The sequence below is a fragment of the Macaca thibetana genome, chromosome 2, assembly GCF_024542745.1.
Source record: "Macaca thibetana thibetana isolate TM-01 chromosome 2, ASM2454274v1, whole genome shotgun sequence".
NCBI lineage: Eukaryota > Metazoa > Chordata > Mammalia > Primates > Cercopithecidae > Macaca > Macaca thibetana.
Genome location: NC_065579.1, coordinates 96,323,044 through 96,344,004, shown reverse-complemented (window position 1 = coordinate 96,344,004; position 20,961 = coordinate 96,323,044). Strand labels below are relative to the sequence as shown.

At 46.4% G+C, this 20,961-nt stretch overlaps 1 protein-coding gene across 12 annotated transcripts in view; it reads right to left on the bottom strand.

Annotated features, from left to right (window-relative positions):
- Positions 1-20,961, bottom strand: part of TRAK1 (trafficking kinesin protein 1) — a 213,866-nt gene that overhangs the window by 44,090 nt on the left and 148,815 nt on the right. For 11 of the 12 annotated variants that reach the window (XM_050780361.1, XM_050780365.1, XM_050780354.1 and 8 more), the window contains one exon: positions 6,624-6,700. In XM_050780361.1, coding sequence (XP_050636318.1) covers positions 6,624-6,674 — 51 coding nt within the window. In that variant the 5' untranslated portion in view covers positions 6,675-6,700. Of the gene's footprint in view, positions 1-6,623; positions 6,701-10,549; positions 10,745-20,961 lie in introns of those variants that run through there. The other variant, XM_050780362.1, reaches the window with a different exon arrangement.

Below are 20,961 nucleotides of genomic sequence, written 5' to 3'. Positions count from 1 at the left end.
CAGTAGCACAATCTCAGCTCACTGTAACCTCTGCCTCTCAGGTTCAACCAATTCTCCTGCCTCAGCCCCTTGAGTATCTGGGATTACAAGCACGCACCACCACACCCAGCTAATTTTTGTATTTTTAGTAGAGACGGAGTTTCACCATGTTGGCCAGACTGGTCTCAAACTCCTGACCTCGGGTGATTCGCCCTCCTCGGCCTCCCAAAATGCTGGGATTACAGGTGTAAGCCACTGTGCCGGGCCAACAGATTCATTTTTCAGGCCACAGGTTTCAAACCCATTGGTGGGTTGAGAACCATTTTAGTAACAGCAACCGACATTTTGTTTTAACTTAAATACAATGGCACAGAATTGAAAACACCAAGGTGCATTATATGTAATAAGAGTATTATTTCATGTTTAAACTGTTGCTTGTCACATATTTACCTATGTGAGTACTGGGTCACAACCTAAGCTATGTTTCTTACAGCAGGTACTGGTCACAAATTGAACTGCTCCAGGTGAACTATCCTGCTGTAAACTGGGAGAGTATGGTTTCTCTATTTGAACATGGGTTCCCTCAACTGTTAAATGGAGGTAGAGTAAAGGGGCAGGCTAGCTGAGATATTCTAGAAAAACTCTTCTAACTCTATGATTCACTGAGTTTTAGAATAAAGAGAATAATCAGCTTTTATTTCTAACGCCTTAGATATCCACCCAATGATTCCATGCAACCGCAGACATCTCCCTTTGCTAACCACAGGAACTTCACTGCGGTATGAGCGCAGCACTTGAGGTCAAGTACAGTTTGAGAAGACTGGATTCAACAGCACTTTGGCTCCCTCTTGCAGGATGATGGTCTCTCTCCTCCAGGCCTTCCACAATCCCCAAACTGGCAATGCTGTCACCACAGTCCCAGAAGCCAGCCAGGTATCAAAGTATCAAAAATGAGCTATAGATAGGCCAGGCACAGTGGCTCTCACCTGTAATTCCAGCACTTTGGGATCACTTGAGGTCAGGAGTTTGAGACCAGCCTGGCCAACATGGCAAAACCCTGTCTCTACTAAAACACAAAAATTAGCTGGGCGTGGTGGTGGGAGCCAGTAATCCCAGGCACTCGGGAGGCTGAGGCAGGAGAATCACTTGAACCCAGGAGGCAGGGCTCGCAATGAGCCAACATCACCCCACTGCACTCTGGTCTAGGTGACAGAGCAAGACTCTGTCTCAAAAAAAAAAAAAAAAAAGAGTTGCAAATTCCCCAACTCATTCTCACAATTTGTGCCTCCCCATCATGACCTTGCCTTTCTAGAAACACAGTCCATGTGGAGACAGTCCTGTTATGGGGCAAAGGGGACTCGGTGAATCTGCCCAACTAACCGAGATGCTCATCTCTGCACACTGGCCCAGTGTCTACCAAGAAGTTCCCTTGGCTGAGTGCAGTGGCTCATGCCTATAATCCCAGCACTTTGGAAGGCCAAGGCAGGAGGATTTCCTGAGCACAGGAGTTCAAGACCAGCCTGGGCAACACAGGAGACCCCATCTCAAAATACAAAATTGAAAAAAAAAAAAAAAAAGGGTCCCTTATTTCATGGGCCTTTGTCATTTCTGAGACTCAACAGTTGTGCTTATTAGGTACCTAGAGGAAAGGATTCAAAGAACTGTGTGAGGGAGACTGCACAGAATTAAAGTCTCCAGGGGCTGACTCAAAATTAGCACCTAGTCCAGGTGGTTTCAGCTGGATTTAGTTAAAACTGCAATACCAATGTTCACTTCTCTTTGGAAGTATAGTCTCCAAAAATCTAACTCAAGTCTATCAAATGTCTCTACTAGAACTAGTTCTCAGACTGAACACTCAGCAGGTGCTTCATCAGTGCTTGCCTGATCTGCATTGCCTTCATGCATCCAGGCTGTCAAGTTCCAACAAGCACTGATATTTTGCATGCCTTAGTCACATTTTTTGTTTGTTTTTGATGGAGTCTCGCTTTGTCACCCAGGCTGGAGTGCAGTGGCATGATCTCAGCTCACTGCAACCTCTGCTACCTAGGTTCTAGTGATTGTCCTGCCTCAGCCTCCCAAGTAGCTAAGACTACAGGCACACGCTACCTTGCCCAGCTAATTTTTATATTTTTGGTAGAAATGGCACTTCACCATGTTGGCCAGGCTGGTATCGGACTCCTGACCTCAAGCAATCTGCCCACCTCAGCTTCCCACAAGTGCTGGGATTACAGGCGTGAGCCACTGCGCCCAGCCTTTAGCCACATTTTGTACGCATTTCAATGCAAACAAATCAAGCACACAGCATAATAATGAAGATGGCTCAGGCAAGGCAAGGGACTGCCAGGGCGCCTGAAGAATGCAGAAGACTTCCAGCACACAAACAGCCAGAAACCAACAGGAATGAATTGGGAGACAGGAAGGGGAAGAAAAACAAGTAGAGCGGTGAGCTCAACAATGAAGTCCTTTGTCCTACTCTTACACCTCAAACCCTGCACCTAAGGGCTGCCTCGCCTCTTCGTGCCCCACTAAGGACAAACACTTCCCTGGTCTACACCAGAAATGTAATCTTTAGGGTAATTTTAAAGAACACTCTCTGCCAGAAGAAGCAAGAAGTCGTAGCAAATGGGTATAAAAATAGAGTTAGAATAAGATCTAGTATCTGACAGCACAATAGGGTGGTTACAGTTAACAATAATTTATGGCACATTTAAAAATAACTAAAAGTATAATTGGAATATTTGTAACACAAAGGAATGATAAATGCTTGCTTGAGGTGATGATACCCCTTTCTTTCTCCCCGCTCCACCTTTTTTTTTTTTCTTTGAGACAGGTCTCACTCTATTGCCTAGGCTGGAGTGCGGTGGTGCAAGTACAGCTCACCATAGCCACCAACTCCTGGACTCAAGCAACCCTCCCACTTCACTTTCTGAGTAGCTGGGACCACAGGCATGCACCGCCATGCCTATCTCATTTTCGGAATGCACATTTGGGCAAAGTTTGCCTGCTCCTCAGTTACAGCGTCTAACTTTTTGTAGAAACATGGTCTCACTATGTTACCCAGGCTGGTCTCAAACTTCTGGCCTCAGGCAATTCTCCCACCTGTCTGGATTACAGGTGTGAGCCATGTTGCTCAGCCTGATACCCCATTTACCCTGATGTGATTATGATGCAGCATATGCCTTTACCAAAGTATCTCATGTACCCCATAAATACATACACCTACTATGTACTCAAAACATCGAAAATAACAAGTTATATTAAAAACAGTTATAGATAAAATGGAAATTTAAACAGAAATGTTATTGTACAGTCTCCAGTTTTTTCTCTTTAATATTACTGAGGCAACAGGCTGGTTGGGTTTTTCTTTGAGAATTACAAGAATGAAAAAAACCTCCCATTTCTCTAGCCAAAAATGATTAATGTTTACTTCTAAAAACAAGAAAACAGGTTGGGCATGGCAGCTTATGTCTGTAATCCCAACACTTTGGGAGCCCAAGGTGGGAGAATCAGGAGTTTGAGGAGGCCAGGAGTTTGAGACCAGCCTGGGCAACACAGTAAGACCCCATGTCTACCAAAAAAAAAAAAAGGATAAAAACCAGAAAATAGCTAGAAGATGGTCACTGGATTAAACTACAATGAGAAACAGAGACCACAAACAAGTAATTTAGGCCCTTGGAAATAAGCTATTAAAAGAACTAGTTCCTTTATTCCCCCAAGAAATGAGGCAAGGTAGCGCTCATTCTAACTGCCTCCTTCCTCTCCTCACTATGCTTTCAAAGCATAGACTTAAAAAAGACTGTAACTTGAGTCTCAGCCCCCTTTTACCAATGAACTCTAGTGCTGACTGACACACCTACTAGAGATTCCGAACAGCTTGCTGCGTACACTTAGCAACTGACTCATCTCATTCACCAATTTCAGGACAAAAAGCATGACTAAGGGGCCAGTGGAATCACCCTCTCTGTAACTGAGGAGGCAAGCTCTGCCCAAAGGTGCATTCCAGACAGCAGCAAGCCCAGGCGAGCCACAGCATCTTGTTCCCCTTAAAACCAGAAGTGAACTCTCCACGCTGGTGGAAGGCTGTGCTTTGGGATCCTGTGCAAATCTGCCAGTACCCCACTTGCCTGCCTACAGCAGGCTTTGGGATCCTGTGCAAATCCGCCAGTACCCCACTTGCCTGCCTACAGCAGGTATACAAACCACAGCACGAGAACAGAAGAAACAGAGCCAAAGCCCAGGAAAAGCATGGCACAGGGCAATAGCTACATGACTGGGACAGTTAGACTTTAACCAGGACACCTTCCTAGTTCCAAGGAAAGGCAGTAACTCAGGCGTGAATCTTATCAGGACAGGAACAGAATGGCATCAGATATGGAACACATAGACACAAACAGACGCTGTTGCCATGATGACCCTTTAAAAATAAAACAGGCTGGCTCTGGTGGCTCACGCCTGTAATCCAAGCACTTTGAGAGGCCAAGGTGAGAGCATTTTTTAATTTAAAAATGTGATTCAAATAAACAGTGGCTGTAGTTTGGTTCTAATTTTGTTTTGTTTTGTTTTGTTTTTTGAGACAGAGTCTCACTCTGGTGCCCAGGAGAAGTGCAGTGGCATGATCTCGGTGCACTGGAATCTCCATCTCCCGAGCTCAAGCGATCCTCCCACCTCAGCCTCCCGAGTAGCTGGGGTTACAGGCACACACCACGCCTGGCTAATTTTTGTATTTTTTGTAGACACGGGGTTTGGCCATTTTGGCAAGACTGGTCTCAAACTCCTGTGCTCAAGTGATCCACCTGTCTTGACCCCCCAAAGTGCTGGGATTTACAGGCATAAGGCACTGCACCAGATCAGGAGGACCGTTTGAGCCTCAGAGTTTAAGATCAGCCTGGAGTTTAAGATCAGCCTGGGCGATATAAGGAGACCCCACCTCTACAGAAAAATAAAAAAATACATTGTTCATCCAGCTGGATGAACAAAACAAACAGGACTGTGGGGTGACTCCCAAGCCTGGGGCTCAGCAAGGGCACAGACTACTTGGGGATGGGGTTGGGGCTAGCTTCAAAGGTCCCTGGCAGGCCCTGCAGCACAAGACTGAGAAGCAGGAAAGAACCGACGCAGTTAAATGCCATAGAGGGCCAAGGGTGGGAGAGCAGGAGCCATGTCCCCAGTGACAGTGAAGGGCTAGAGGAGGATTCAGGACCATGAGCAATGGGTGGCCTTGACTACACAGCGAGGAGCCTTAGAGAAAGGGTGAGAGGGTCACAGAGGGCATGGTCGGTGGCAGCTGCAAGGAAGAGTAAAGCAGAGAGAAGCTAAAATCTCACTGCTGAGGCCCCAAGAGTTTGAGTGGTGGCCTTGGAAGGTACAGATTTAGGACCCCTCTCAGAAGACTCAATGACCTGAACAGGGGCTGATGAGCGGGCGCCAGAAGCAGTCTGTAAGATCTGGAGAGCACTGCTGGGGGAAACGGCTGCAGTAGAAAGGGGTCAGCAATCAACCATTTTCAAAAGTCGGTGGTGCCAACCAAGGCAGCCTGCCACGTGGCTAACACCAGAGACAGCCGCAACTGGAGTGACACCCGAAGGCTGGAGGCCGGTGCCCCAAAATACCGCCCTTGACACCCTGTCACGTAGCCAAAAACCCTGACATCACTTCTGGGGAGCTGATGAGTTTGTGACTTCAAACAGGAGTGGACTGCAGGACCAGGAAGAGAATGCTGGATGTGCAGAGGTAGAAACACGGGAATAGAGAGACATAAAAACGGTGAAAGAATGCCACACACCCCAAAAAAAAACCTCTGGGAAACCAGTCTGGCCCAGTTTCTGTCTGAGCTTCAACCCTGACCTCCCACTGGTTGAAAACAATGACAATGATTTCTGTGTCCTCCACATAATAATCACATACCCCAAAATCATTCCAGTTTCTAGAGCAGAAGCAAGGGGCTAGAAGGCAGCACCTGTTCATTTAAGGCCTGATTCAGTGAAGGGGGCAGTGTATTAATGATGGAGATTTATTCAACAAATACTAAGAACCTACCATGTTCTGGCCTGTTCCAGGCATGCAGATATACTTATACCCATCTGTTTCTAGAGACCTTCGTCATACTCAATTCTCAACTGCAACAGAATACTCAGAAGAAATTCAGAAAACCAGTCTCTAAAATATAGGCAGCTCATCTAATCTTAAGCAACTTACTTAAATTTTTCTTGCCATGCTTATTTTGCTTATTTCTATGCTGACACTGCATAATATTCCAATAGCCTAAGTCAAAACTTAAAATACATTAGGAAGACACAGACGATGATACATTTTTCTGACATTTTTTGGATGCACTGAAAATATATCATTAGTCAATGTTTCAGGATTTTTTACACTTACAACTGGATATTCTACCAAGTATTTAAACGCACCACATTTGGTGCCATTAATATATTCCTTTAAAAACATAAAATATCTGCACAAAATTATAGCTATAAAGGCCTACGTAGCTACTAGTTCATAAAGTAAAGCCATTACATTATACCTTGAAAGAGACCAATTTCCAAGATTCCTCACTGAAACAGGTGATAAGGCATGCTTTAATCAGTATCAATGAAAACCAGTCGATTATAAACAACTCTTTTGCCTTCCCCTGGAGCACTTACCTCCTCAAGAAGCCGAGTGACAGCATCTATGTCATTATATGTCTTAGTCATCTGGCCAACTCTTTCAGCACATAAAACTGTAAGAAATAAAAATGACAATGAGACTCCCGATGTCACAGACCTGCCAAACAAATGACTCATGTAAAAAAGCATCCCTAACATTGTGCCTGCACATTAGGCATGGAGGGTCACTGGCTCTGCTGGGTTCAACCCGCAATGTACTCACCACCACCAGATTTCACTTCCCAGTTCCAGTGACTGGAGGATGAGCAGGGGGACTTGTAACCCCTGTGAAACCTTGACATTGTGTGTCTGTGTGTGTGAGCATGTGCTGAGGGCGAAGCAATGGAGTGGAAGGCAGTCTGGCCTCACAGATATTCAGTAAACTGAAGTAGGTGGGGTGGGGGCCAGCAGCACAGCCACCCATGTGTGAATGATGAGAAAGGCCTGTAGCATCTAGACTCCACTAACCATACAGACCCAACCATATGAACAGACTGGAATCCTTCAGAAAACAGCTGCTGTCATAATTATTAAACAAGAGTCTTAAACTGATAATTTCAAAATGGCACAGCCCCCTCCCCCCAAGTGGCCCACATTCTAAGGTTATGCAACCAGCTCCATACCATGAAAACTAGGTTGTTATTTTTTAAATATACATTTAAAAGACTACTACGATTGTGCCCGCGCGCGCACACACACACACACACACACACACAGAGTAATATTTCATTACATGTACAATTTACTGTGGTCATACGAGGCTGCACACAAGCACTTTAGGACTATGGGTCTTTGTTCTCCGTCCGTTGGAGAAATCGGTTGTGAAACAAAAGAAGGCTCTTGTCTGCTAAAGATACATCAGGGTTGTTTTATTTGAAATCAATGACAAGGAACTGATTTGCAGTTCAACAAACACCAAGAAGGTAGCATAAGTTTTATTCTATGGGGGGAGGAGTAAATATAAATGGATTTATGGCCAGCCAACGTGCAAAATTTTTTGAAACCTGTCACTTTGGGACTAAATAAATAACTTCTTAGTAATGCTTTATAACTAAGACTTCAGTGAATAATTCTGTTAGGAGTCAAAGCTTTCCTAGTGACCCACATTCAGTAACAGCCCATGCGACGCATTTGGGAATTGAAGCGTATTACTAAGTCAAACTCAGTAGCATTACAACTGAAATTCAATAGGTCTCTGAATATTTTATTAAATGCAAGTAGAGATCATCCTAGTAAATTAGCTCAGAGAAATCGGATCTGTTGGAATGATTTTCTAGCTTAGGGAGGAGACCTGAAATCTGGTTCTAAATCTGAAACCCTACCAAGACAGTGCCATCAGAGCCAGCAGACAAGACCCCTCCACCCAACACTTTCATGAGATCCCTCCTGTCCAAGCGGTGGGGCAGGGATATGCTGCCTCAGACAGAGCTGCCAGGGAGACAGAAGCAAGGGAGATTTATAAGGGTAGTTTTAAACCTGGATCTAATTTGATGTAGATGAAGTCCAGCTCAAATTGCTCTAGATAGTCCATCAGCTCGAGGTCACACAAGCTCTTAAGTGAAGACTGCTATGCTACCAACCCGAGTTAATTTTCTTCACGCACAGCTATGATGGTCTGCAAGCGTGCAGATAAAAACCCTGGGGTCCCCCAGCCAGCATGCCAAAGCATCTGCAGCACCCTTTATACACCAGGTAGCAGATCACAGCAACTAAGTGGCCTCTGTGTTTAAATTTCTGTTGTCACTTGAGGGCCTGCTTACACCCGCTCACCGGCGCCCACTCTCCTCAAAAATCTGAGTCCACCGCTTTCCTGGAAAGAGAAAGCTGGGCTACATTTTAACTAACCTGGTTCTATTCTCTGTACAATAAGATTCAGAGCTGCAGGCCGGGCACGGTGGCTCAAGCCTGTAATCCCAGCACTTTGGGAGGCCGAGACGGGCGGATCATGAGGTCAGGAGATCGAGACCATCCTGGCTAACACGGTGAAACCCCGTCTCTACTAAAAAATACAAAAAACTAGCCGGGCGAAGTGGCGGGTGCCTGTAGTCCCAGCTACTCGGGAGGCTGAGGCAGGAGAATGGCGTGAACCCGAGAGGAGGAGCTTGCAGTGAGCTGAGATCCGGCCACTGCACTCCAGCCTGGGTGACAGAGCAAGACTCCGTCTCAAAAAAAAAAAAAAAAAAAAAAAAAAAAAAAAGATTCAGAGCTGCTATTTCTCTAACACTATATTTAGAGATAACATTCAAATTTTTAAGGCTAAGTTTTTGAATTAAGATAACTGTAATTACTCATATAGTCAGTCATGTGTAGATAACCACAAGCAGACAGAAGAAATAATACAGAGGGAGCCGGGAGCGGTGGCTAACGCCTTATTATCCCAGCACTTTGGGAGGCCAAGGCAGATGGATCACTTGAAGTTAGGAGTTCGAGACCAGCCTGGCCAACATGGCGAAACCCTGTCTCCACTAAAAAAAATATATATCTGGCCGGGCGCGGTGGCTCAAGCCTGTAACCCCAGCACTATGGGAGGCCGAGAAGGGCAGATCACGAGGTCAGGAGATAGAGACCATCCTGGCTAACACGGTGAAACCCCGTCTCTACTAAAAAATACAAAAAACTAGCCGGGCGTGGTGGCGGGTGCCTGTAGTCCCAGCTACTTGGGAGGCTGAGGCAGGAGAATGGCGTGAACCTGGGAGGCGGAGCTTGCAGTGAGCTGAGATCCGGCCATTGCACTCCAGCCTGGGCAGCAGAGCGAGACTCCGTCTCAAAAAAAAAAAAATATATATATATATATATATACAAAAATTAGTCAGGCATGGTGGCACACACCTGTAGTCCCAGCTACTCGGGACACTGAGGTAGGAGAACAGTTTGAACCCGGGAGGCAGAAGTCGTGCCACTGCACTCCAGCCTGGGCAGAAGAGCAAAACTCCATCTCAAAAAAAAAAAAAAAAAAAAAAAGAAGAAATAATATAGAGGGATCCTGTATACCCTTTATCCAGTTCCCCCGATGGTAACATTTTGCAAGATCATAATATCCCACCCAGGATATTAGCACGGATACAATCCATAACTTTTCCTCAGAGTTCCCATTTTACTTGCACTTATTTGTGTGCACATGTGTGTATTAAGCTCTGTGTAATTTTATTACCTGTATTGGTGCATGTATCTACCACTTATAAGGACCCCTTGTGCTGCCCTTTTATAAAGCTTTAAAATATTTTAAAAATTGAACCCAATAAAAAGACACGCCTTTCTCTACTAAAAACACAAAAATTAGCCAGCCGTGGTGGTAGACACCTATAATCCGAACTCGGGAGGCTGAGGGAGGAGAATTGCTTGGACCCGGGAGGTGGAGGCTGCAGTGAGCTGACGTTTACTAAGCACAGTGACTATGGCCAGGCACCATTCATAGCCTTCTATATGGATTATTCTATGTAATCTTCAGAGCAATACTGTGAGGGGTAAGCACTTACATTAACACCATTTTACAACAGAAAACTAAGGCCCAGAGAGGCTGAATAACTCACCCAATGTCACACAACTAGCAGGTGGCAAATGTCAAAATAAAAGACAATCGGTAGAGGCAGCAGTTAACACTGATGGTTCCCCTATTATGTCAAGGGATTTAACATGCTTTCTCAATTAATCTTTACAACAACCCTGTAGGCACTGTCGTGATGACCATTCCACAGATAAGAAAACTGAGGCTCTGAGACATTTAAGAATCTGGATGTTAAGGACCCAACTGAGGTCACAGAGAATGAGACTGCATTGCAGGGACTGCACCGAGGCCAGTATGGCTCCTGGACTAAAACAAAGACCATAAAGGACACGAGAACAAGGCACAGACCATCGATGTGTAGGAAGTGTGTAAACAGAGCGAGCAGCATTTGGGCCTAGGGGAAAGAAAGAGCTCTGACCTTGGGTTCACAGGCTTAGGTGTTCACAGGAGACTCTATCCAGGCCAAGGGGCTCTGAGCAGCCACCAATTAACTTCTATGTTTTAGGATTTCCTGTTCCAAGAAATAAGGAAGCAGGAGTGAGACCAATGAAAGTGAAAAAATAATAAACCATGCCTTCAGACAGCATAACCACAGGTTATGCTTTTCAAATACCAACTTCCTAGGCACTAAATCTACAATCAACCGTGGTCAAGTTTCTCTCTCTGTAAGAATGTATTTCAAAGAGAAGTCCCATTTCTGACCCACGGAGTACTACCAAATAAATCCACTTCCACCCAAAAGATGTTTCAAAAAAGGAAGAAAAGTAAAATAAAAGAGCCACCATAAACCTCTACAATAACATTTTTTTTTCTTTTTTTTGAGACAGAGTCTCGCTCTGTCACCCAGGCTGGAGTACAATGGTGCAGTCTTGGCTCACTGCAACCTCCACCTCACTGGTTCAAGCGATTCTCCCACTTCAGCTTCCTGAGTAGCTGGGATTACAGGTGCCTGCCACTATGCCCAGCTAATTTTTGTATTTTTAGTAGAGACAGGGTTTCACCAGGTTGGCCAGGCTGGTCTCGAACTCCTGACCTCAGGTGATCCACCTGCCTCGGCCTCCCAAAGTGCTGGGATTACAGGCATGAGCCACCGTACTTGGTCTCTACAGCACTTTAATATAAGAAAATTATGGTCCATCTCCTAGAAAAAGAAGTTAAATGTAACTTGCTGCCTACTCATCATAGTAAAATACACATGCCTCACCTCTGACTAACGCCAAACCACCATTACCACGCACCAAGCTCTGCACTGAACAAGGCAGGACACCTGCCTTCCTGGGGCACATAGAAAACAGGGCAGCCTGGGGGATGGGGCTCAGGGGGTTCAAAGCCAGACAAGTCCCTTTAAGGAGTGTGGAATTAAATGGAAAGCCACTAGAGAGTTTTTGAAGGGGGGTTATGCAATGAGGTTTATATTTCAGAAGCATTTTGGCTCCAGTGTGCAGCAATGGGGGAGGGGGTGCAAGGCAATTTAGATCGACCAGCATCAAGGCTATTGGATTAATGCAAGAATATTGTAGAAGGGAAGAAGTGGGCTCTTTCCCTGAGATTTAAGAGATAAAACTGAGTGAGAGGTAAATCAAAAAGCACTGGATCAGGGCTTCTCACTGGGACAACAAGGACATGAGTGATGTCCCCTTTGGAGATGGGCACGAGATGGAAAGTCAGAGGCAAGATGGGGCATCCCCGAGAAACCACTGGCACTGGGACAGTAGTTGATGTCACTGTGTAATAATGTGCCAGGCAGAGGGCTGCCCACAACCCACACTGGCAGGAGGCCCGCCTGACAGAAACACCCTCCTAGGAGATGAAGGAGGGAGATTTTGGTTTGGGAGAATCCACTTTGAGATAAGAGGAGAATCAAGTCCTTCTTCTTGGGATGGCAAGTAAAGTAAGGAATTATGAAGCCAACTTCAAACAAGGAGCCCTGGGCTGGCTGATCAGAGGGAGGGAGACACATGATTGGGCTGTCACAGCTAATGGGGACGGAGAGAGGGGATGGAGGTGGGGTGAGCTCCATGGAGTGCCTTAGTCTGAAAACCAGTAAAGCAGCTTTTACGCTAAATTAAACCATGCTCAAAACGATTTTAAGAATAAATGTTGGAACCCATCTTCCAGCATCCAGGAGATGCCAGCCAAAAACCCCAAACATACAGTGTGCAGGCCCAGAAGAGAAACCCCAAACATACAGTGTGCAGGCCCAGAAGAGAAACCCCAAACATAGAGTGTGCAGGCCCAGAAGAGAAAGGAAACAAGTCCCTGCCTGCTGCCAAGGAGATCTGCCCAGTGGGAAGCTCAGGAGTGACCGGAATTAAAGATCCCAAGGAAAACCCCATGGGAAGAAAACAAAGGTGGTGTGGCACTGACGTTTCTATCTTGACACTGTCCACGGCTTCCGAATGAGCCGGGAGAAGTCGGGAGGAGCCGAGCTCAGGGAGTGGTGGGGCTGCAGCAGGTAAGCTCTGAGACCCAGGCACAAGGTAGAACCCAGAGGCCTAAGCCGAGGGGTGGGTGGGGAGAATCGCTACAGTTCCATCACAGCAACCTGCCCTCCCCAAGGGACCCCGTGTCTCTATGTTGTGTGTCAAATTAACAGGCTTGATAAAAGCTTTCTTGACATTTTGGTCTTATCAGTCTTCTTTAAGAAAATATAGTTAGAAATCCTCACTTCCCATTCATGTATTTTGGAGGAAAAGGCTCTCATGATGATTTTAGAACAACAACAACAACAAAAAAATATATATACACACACACACACACACACATATATGGCTATATATAGCAATATATAGCTATATTGCTATATTATACAATATAGCAAAACCCCAGAACCTAATTCTGGTAACATTCCTCCCTCTGATGTCAGCTCTACATATCTCTGGCGTGAATAAATATTTTACACACACATGTACATATGTGTGTATGCGTGTGTATGTCTATAAAAAGAAAAACCTCCCAAACCCTCAAGAAGACACTTATAACTCAAAGACCAAGTAGCCACAAGTAGAAAAGATATTCAAGACTGCCTGATCTATTTGCATTTTGGGCTGTCTGCCTTCTGCCTTACTTACAGGTCATTTCTTTAATTAAAACAGTGTTTCCCAAAGTTTTATTAAGAAACTGAGCTCCATCCTCCCCTCAATAATTTTTCCTCCTATCTTCTATACTTAAGCATCAGTGTTTTTAAAAGTCAATTTTCTACAATTTTCATTACAAAACCTGCAAAGGGACTGAATAAACATTCAAAGTAGACACATACCCCTAGCAATTCTCATATACCCAGTTGAAACAGAGCTGGCACTTAAGTGTCAAAGAAAAGAATGGTCCACAAACCAGTTGATTACCTCTCGCTTTTGATAGCAGCAGCAGTTGTCAGGATGAAAAAGCAACACTACATCTGGCCCCTGATGCCCCAGGAAGTAAACTTAATAAGCATTTACTGTCTGTACTGTTCACAGGGGCAGGGGATGGAGCTTCAGAACCTGGGAGCCAACCTGGGGTCCCAGAACCTGGGAGCAAAAAAGCTTTCCATAAAATTCTTAATGAGTCACCAGTCATCCACATTTCCAGGCATTACAAAATAGATGTCCTTTAAAGGTTTGTTAAAAGTTTGTAGCTTTTGAACTTAATTAGTCCCTGCTCTGCTTAATAATCTTCCCCAGCTCTTACAAGCAGCAGCCTCAACACACAGGACATACAGGAACCATCCCTCCCTGGCCCAGCTCAACCCTCCCGCCTCCTCCCCTGCCACCCAAGCTCACTCTTCACCATAGCTCCTCTACACCCAGTGATGCCACTCTCAGATGTCTGGCCTGGCACTTGTGTGCCTGCCATTTCCTTCTTGTAAGGACAGTCTTTCTCTCACTTCTCCATCTAGGAATTTCCTGCTCTTCCCACAAGCTTTTCAAAAAGAAGGTGCCTCCCTGTAGCTGACACTCTATCCAAAGTGTCAGTTCTTCTGCCCACTTTTGTAAAATCTGTAGTTTTTACAGTTTGCCCAGACACCTAGACCAGGCTGATTTGGCAAAGCACTTCTGATGAGAGGAACATCTTCAAATGGCTGTTGTGACTCAGCTTACAGCAGCGATGCCCTCTTATCTCTGCCAGATACAGTGCTGAGTAACTTATACTTTTATCCCCACTTTTTTTTTTTTTTTTCTTTTTGAGATGGAGTTTTACTCCTGTTGCCCAGGCTGGAGTGCAATGGCGCAATCTCGGCTCACTGCAACCTCCGCCTCCCAGGTTCAAGTGATTCTCCTGCCTCAGCCTCCCTAGTAGCCATATCCCCAGATCTTATATGACAGGGAAACTGAGGCTGAGAAGTCAGGTGAATTGCCTAAGGTCACGAAGACTTTTTAAAGTCTCCGAAGTATCTACTCAAGATAAATGGAACCATACATGCACACATAAACATATGAATATAAGCATTCATAGCAGCGTCATTCATTATAGCCAAAAAAATGACGTCATTCATACAGCGTCATTCATTATAGCGTCATTATATATCCATCAACTGGTGAATGAGTAACACAACAGGTATGTCCATACAATGGAATATTATTGAGCCATAAAAAGGAATGAAGTTCGTACATGCTATAGCATGAACCCCAAAATCTTTATGCTCAGAAAAAAATACCACCACATATTGTATGATTCCATTCATATAATGTATAGGAAAAGGCAAATTACAGAGATAAAAAGTAGATCACTTTGCCGGGCACCGTGGCTCATGCCTGTAATCCCAGCACTTTGGGAGGCCAAAGTGGGTAGATCACCTGAGGTCAGGAGTTCGAGATCAGCCTGGCCAACATGGTGAAACCTCGTCTCTACTAAAAATACAAAAATTAGCCAGGCATGGTGGCACGTGACTGTAATTGCAGCTACTCAGGAGGCTGATGCAGGAGAATCGCTTGAACCTGGGAGGCAGAGGTTGCAGTGAGCTGAGATCTTGCCACTGCACTCCAGCCTAGATGACAGAGTGAGACTCCATCTCAAAAAAATAACAGTAATAGAAAAAAGTAGATCATTTGAGCCCAGGAGTTTGAGACCAGCCCGGACAATATAGCAAAACACCATCTCTACAAAAAAACAAAAACATTAGCCAGACGTGGTGGCATGCCTATAGTCCTAGCTACTCGGGAGGCTGAGGTGGGAGATCACCTGAGCCCTGGAGGTGGAGGTGGAGGTTGCAGTGAGCTGAGATTGTGCCACTGCACTCCAGCCTGGGTAACAGAGTGAAGACTCTGTCTCAAAAAAAAAAAAAAAAAGAAAGCAGATTAGTGGTTGCCTAGGATTGCAAGTGGGAAATGGGAGCTAACTGTAAACAGGCACAAAGGATCTTTGCTGGGGGAATGCAAAGTTCTAAAACTGAATTATGGTGATGGTTGCACAACTCAGTGAATTTAATGAAAATCTTTGAATTGTCTGGTTAAAATGGGTGATATTTAAGTTATCAAATAAATAACACTCAAGCAAGCATCCCCGAACCATGCCATATTTCAGCCACTTCCCTGTTACATGACCATGTAAAAACATTATTGTATTGTCTCAACCCTTGACTTGGACTTCCTTGGGTCCCAATGGATGTTGTCAGATAACAAAATTGTTTAGAAATAGCAAATCACCCACTAAGAAACTAGCACTGATAAACAGCACATAAAGGTACTAATCTGCCCCACTTAGACTAGACTATTTTAAAATTAGAAAATTGTTATTAAATAAAATTTAGTCAGATTGCAGAAATAATTTCATGATACAGCCATAACTGAGAAGAATTTGACTTTGAACCCTTTTCCTAGGCACAAACCTCTTCTATCCTCTCCCAAGTTATAGCCACCTCCTTGAAGGCTTGGCCAAGTCCCTCACTTGCCTCCTGTTGACCCTCAATACTTATCTTCAAAATAATTTAGACTTGACCAAATAGTCCTAGTGAATTAACTACTAAGCCCTAAGACACACATTACTTGGTTTTGCTTTCTGGGTTTTTTTTTTTTTTGAGACAGAGTCTCGCTCTGTTGCTCAGGCTGGAGTGTAGTGGCACAATCTCAGCTCACTGCAAGCTCTGCCTCCCGGGTTCATGCCATTCTCCTGCCTCAGCCTCCCGAGTAGCTGGAACCAGAGGTGCTCGTCACCATGCCTGGCTAATTTTTTGTATTTTTAGTAGAGACGGGGTTTCACCTTGTTAGCCAGGATGGTCTCGATCTCCTGACCTCTTGATCTGCCCGCCTCGGCCTCCCAAAGTGCTGGGATTACAGGTGTGAGCCACCGCACCCGGCCCATTACTTGCTTTTAAAAACAAAACAAAATGTAGCTATTTTGATGAAGACTTTGAAGTGGCCACTGGAACAGGGTAAGGGCCCACAGTACTTGGTAATGAAAAACAATGCTCATTTTTCAGCAGTTACAATAAAAAAAAAGAACCATTGCTTTTTATTCTTATCTCAGTGTCCTCATGTCAAAAATGGTTACAGCAGGGCAGGCAGAACAAACCCAACAAATGCTTACAAATGTCCCTTCCCACCTGGGCTGTTTAGGTCACACGAAGGCAGCTGAGTCTTTCTCATTTTGGGCCAGACACACAGTTGATACTCAAAGAAAAAAAAAACAAAACAGAACCAAACGCTGTTCTACTTGCAAAGAACAGCTCATTTCTAACCGACACCCCAGAGAGGGGTGCAAACAAAGCCCTGGTGCACAGCGCATGCCCTCAAGATGAGCATGAGTCCTGGTGGGTCTGTCCCGGCCACAAGTCATCTGAACACCAGACAGGCCTGAGGGGGTGTGGTAAGCCAGCACCTCTTACTTGGGAGAAGCAGTAGCAGTTTGCTCATTTGCTTTTGGCCTAGGACCACAGCCACTTAATTGATGCCATCCTTTTAATGCATCTGTCTTAGCAACTCCCCATCTCCTTGTCTCTTTGAGTCACTTCGTTTTTGCAGGGAGCTTTGTGGCCAGGACAGTAGTGGGGGCAGAGACCAACCCAGAGCTGTATGAACAATGGTCTGTACAGCCATTACGCATGTCTGTGTAGTGCCTGGTCTCTGCACTGGGAGGCAAGAGCATGGTGTCACTTGCCAAGGACAGAGACCAAAACAGCACAGCTCTGGCTACTTTTATTGCTTATCAGTATCACTATTAACTGAAGTTGAAGTGTGACAATTCTACTGGCTCACTTTCCCTCGCCTTGTAGGCTAAGAGCAGGACACCAATACAAGTTATTTAAGAAGCAGAGAAGAATAAATGAAATGAGTATACAACTACTATCTACAATGTGCCAACTGCTTTCCTAGACATTTTACAAGTATTATTTCACTTAAAACTCAGAAGCAGCCCACAACATACATATGAGCCTCATTTAACCAGGCAGAAAGGCCAGTGGCTTGTCCAAGGTCGAGAAAGACACAACCATGGACTTGGAGCAGGTTTGCCAGATGCTGTAATCATCCACCCTGCCGCAGACTGGAACACCCAGTGTTGATCTACAGTGGCCATTTATCAATGAGATATTTAATGAGGCAATAACCAAATGGCTTGCTCTGGCACCCTCACCATGAGCCTGGCACTCTGTTAAGAGTTGTCTGTATGTAACCTCCTTTAACGTTTACATCCATCCTATGAGTAAAGTATTACAATTGTCCCATTTTAGACATAAAGAAACTGCCCAAGATCACAGAGCTATTATGGAAGGGCCTGATCTGTCTAACCCCCAAGTTGGAGCTCTCAATGTCTGTTGAGTAAATAAATGAATCCTACTCTCAAAGAATTCCTGATCTAGTTGAGAAGGTAGGGCACGTGCATAAACTGGCATAACACAGAGGAGCAAGCAGGAAGTGTCAGGTGAGAGATGCTGCTAGGCAGCTCAGATGATAAAAGAAAGCTGAGGATGGCAGAGGGACACGGGACAGGCCCCAGAAGTGGGCAGAGCTGCAAAAGAACCCCAAAATACAGAGATCGTGAGTAGGCTCTTTGTTCATGGTCAGCCTTAGGGTGATGCTGGTGTGTCCGGAATTGGTGGGTTCTTGGTCTCACTGACTTCAAGAATGAAGCACGGACCCTCGCGGAGAGTGTAACAGTTCTTAAAGACGGTGTGTCCGGAGTTTGTTCCTTCAGATGTTCAGATGTGTCTGGAGCTTCTTCCTTCTGGTGGGTTCGAGGTCTCGCGGGCTTCAGGAGTGAAGCTGCAGACCTTCGAGGTGAGGGTACAGCTCTTAAGGTGGCGTGTCTGGAGTTGTTCATTTCTCCCAGTGGGTTCGTAGTCTCGCTGGCCTCAAGAGTGAAGCTGCAGACCCTCCCGGTGAGTGTTACAGCTCATAAAGGCAGTGTGGACCCAAAGAGTCAGCAGCAGCAAGATTTATTGCAAAGAGCGAAAAGAACAAATCTTCCACAGTGTGGAAGGGGACCGCAGGGGGTTGCCACTGGCTGGCTCAGGCAGCCTGCTCTTATTCCCTTATCTGACCCCACCCACATCCTGCTGATTGGTCCATTTTGACAAAGTGCTGATTGGTACGTTTACAATCCCTTTAGCTAGACACAGAGTGCTAGACAGAAAAGTTCTCCAAGTCCCCAGTAGGTTAGCTAGATACAGAGTACTGACTGGTGTATTTACAAACCCTGAGCTAGACACAGAGTGCTGATTGATGTATTTACAATCCCTTATCTAGACATAAAGGTTCTCCAAGTCCCTACTAGACCTAGGAGCCCAGCTGGCTTCACCTACTGTATCCCGCACAGGGGCTGCAAGCGGAGCTGCCCGCCAGTCCCCCGCAGTGCACCCACACTCCTCAGCCCTTGGACGGTCAATGGGGCCAGGTGCCGTGGCGCAGGGCGGCACTCATCCAGGAGGCTCGGGCCTCGCAGAAGCCCACCGTGAGTCGCGGGGCTCGGACATGGCGGGCTGCAGGTCCCAAGCCCTCCCCCGTGGGGAGGCAGCTGAGGCCCTGCGAGAATTCGAGTGTGGTGCATGCCGGCCGGCCGGCAGTGCTAGGGGGACCCAGCACAACCTCCACAGCTGCGGGCACGGGTGCTAAGCCCCTCACTGACCTGGGCCGGCAGCGCCAGCCGGCCACTCCAAGTGTGGGGCCCGCCAAGCCGGCGCCTGCACCCGCCAGAACTCGCGCTGGTCTGTGAGCACCCCCACCCCGTTCCTGCCCGCGCCTCTCCCTCCACACCTCCCGGCAAGCAGAGGGAGCCGGCTCCGGCCTCTGCCAGCCCAGAGAGGGGCTCCCGCAATGCAGTGGCGGGCTGAAGGGCTCCTCAAGTGTCGCCAGAGTGGATGCCAAGGCCGAAGAGGCGCCAAGAGTGAGGGCTGGTACCTCTCTATTAGGAGAGCCACCCAGAGTGACCCCAAAGGAGGCCTCCGTGGGGCAGCCATGGATACTGAGAACCAAACTCCAAGTGGAGACAAGGACAATGAAAACCATGAACCAAGAGACCTTTGTAACAGTGCTGCAGTAGGTACTAATGCGCCAGGTCAGTTCCTCGTTCAACGCTGACACATCGGGAAAGTTGTGCACAGCACCCTCAAGTGCTGCTGGTGACACTACATTAACAAAGGCCCAGGACTCGGGCCCCTTCTCTGGGGCTGACATTCCCAACCCCACAGCCCACAAAAGCCTGACACATCACAACCACCTGCGGGACACAGCACTCCTGGATCCAGTTATTCCCCACGGTGCCCAGTCTTTTCTCTGCAGCCCAGGAATGCTCTCCCAAGCTGGAGAAATGTGCTCTATCTGTGCTGAATCTCCAGCTTCGCCTGGGAATCAGATGGAGAATTTGAAAGGCCAGCAGGTGCAGCCACTGGACATAGACACGGGAGGCTCTGGGTTCCCACCACTGACTGGCATTTTTTTCACCCCTGTTTTTCCAGATGATCACGTCTGGTTAGTGTTCAACACCTGAAAACTGCCCTTTGTGCAGGAGACTGACTCTGCCCACTCACATACTCTTAGCAGCCATCCCTAAGGAAAGAGGGATGCATTCTCTCTCCTGCAGCCCGTGTTCTAGGGGAACCTAAACCTGGTCATGAGAACACCCAGCAAACTCCAGATCATTGTGCATCTCTATCCAAATCACGCCTTCTGAGCAATCCTGAATACCATTTGCCAGAAATTTAGTGATTCACTTTGCAAATGGGTAATAGATTTGGAAGTACCCCGATGAGAAGAAATTAGTAAGTCCGGCTCTTTGATGCATTTCATTTAAGAAAAAGAAAAAGAGGGCCGGGCGCGGTGGCTCAAGCCTGTAATCCCAGCACTTTGGGAGGCCGAGACGGGCGGATCATGAGGTCAGGAGATCGAGACCATCCTGGCTAACATGGTGAAACCCCGTCTCTACTAAAAAATACAAAAAACTAGCCGGGCGAAGTGGCGGGTGCCTGTAGTCCCAGCTACTCGGGAGGCTGAGGCAGGAGAATGGCGTGAACCCGAGAGGAGGAGCTTGCAGTGAGCTGAGATCCGGCCACTGCACTCCACCCTGGGCGACAGAGCAAGACTCCATCTCAAAAAAAAAAAGAAAGAAAAAGAAAAAGAGCACTGGGAATTTGGCAGGTAACAGGCCACAAGGAAGTGACCATGAAACTTCCCTTTACACCAGTGTTTTCCTCATGCAGCTGCCCAGGCACTGAGACAGGGCGGGACTCACTATTTCATTCATGCAGTTCAGCCCTCTCAGTCTCATAGCGAGGAGAGGGATTGCGAAAAGCAGGCAGAGCCTTCCTCTAAATATGCCACTAAGCACCTGACATCAATTTTGCTTTCTCATTGTGCAAGTTTTCAGTAGCCTGAAGACACAGGACCTGGATATTTCCTCTCCCTGGGAAGACAGTGAACG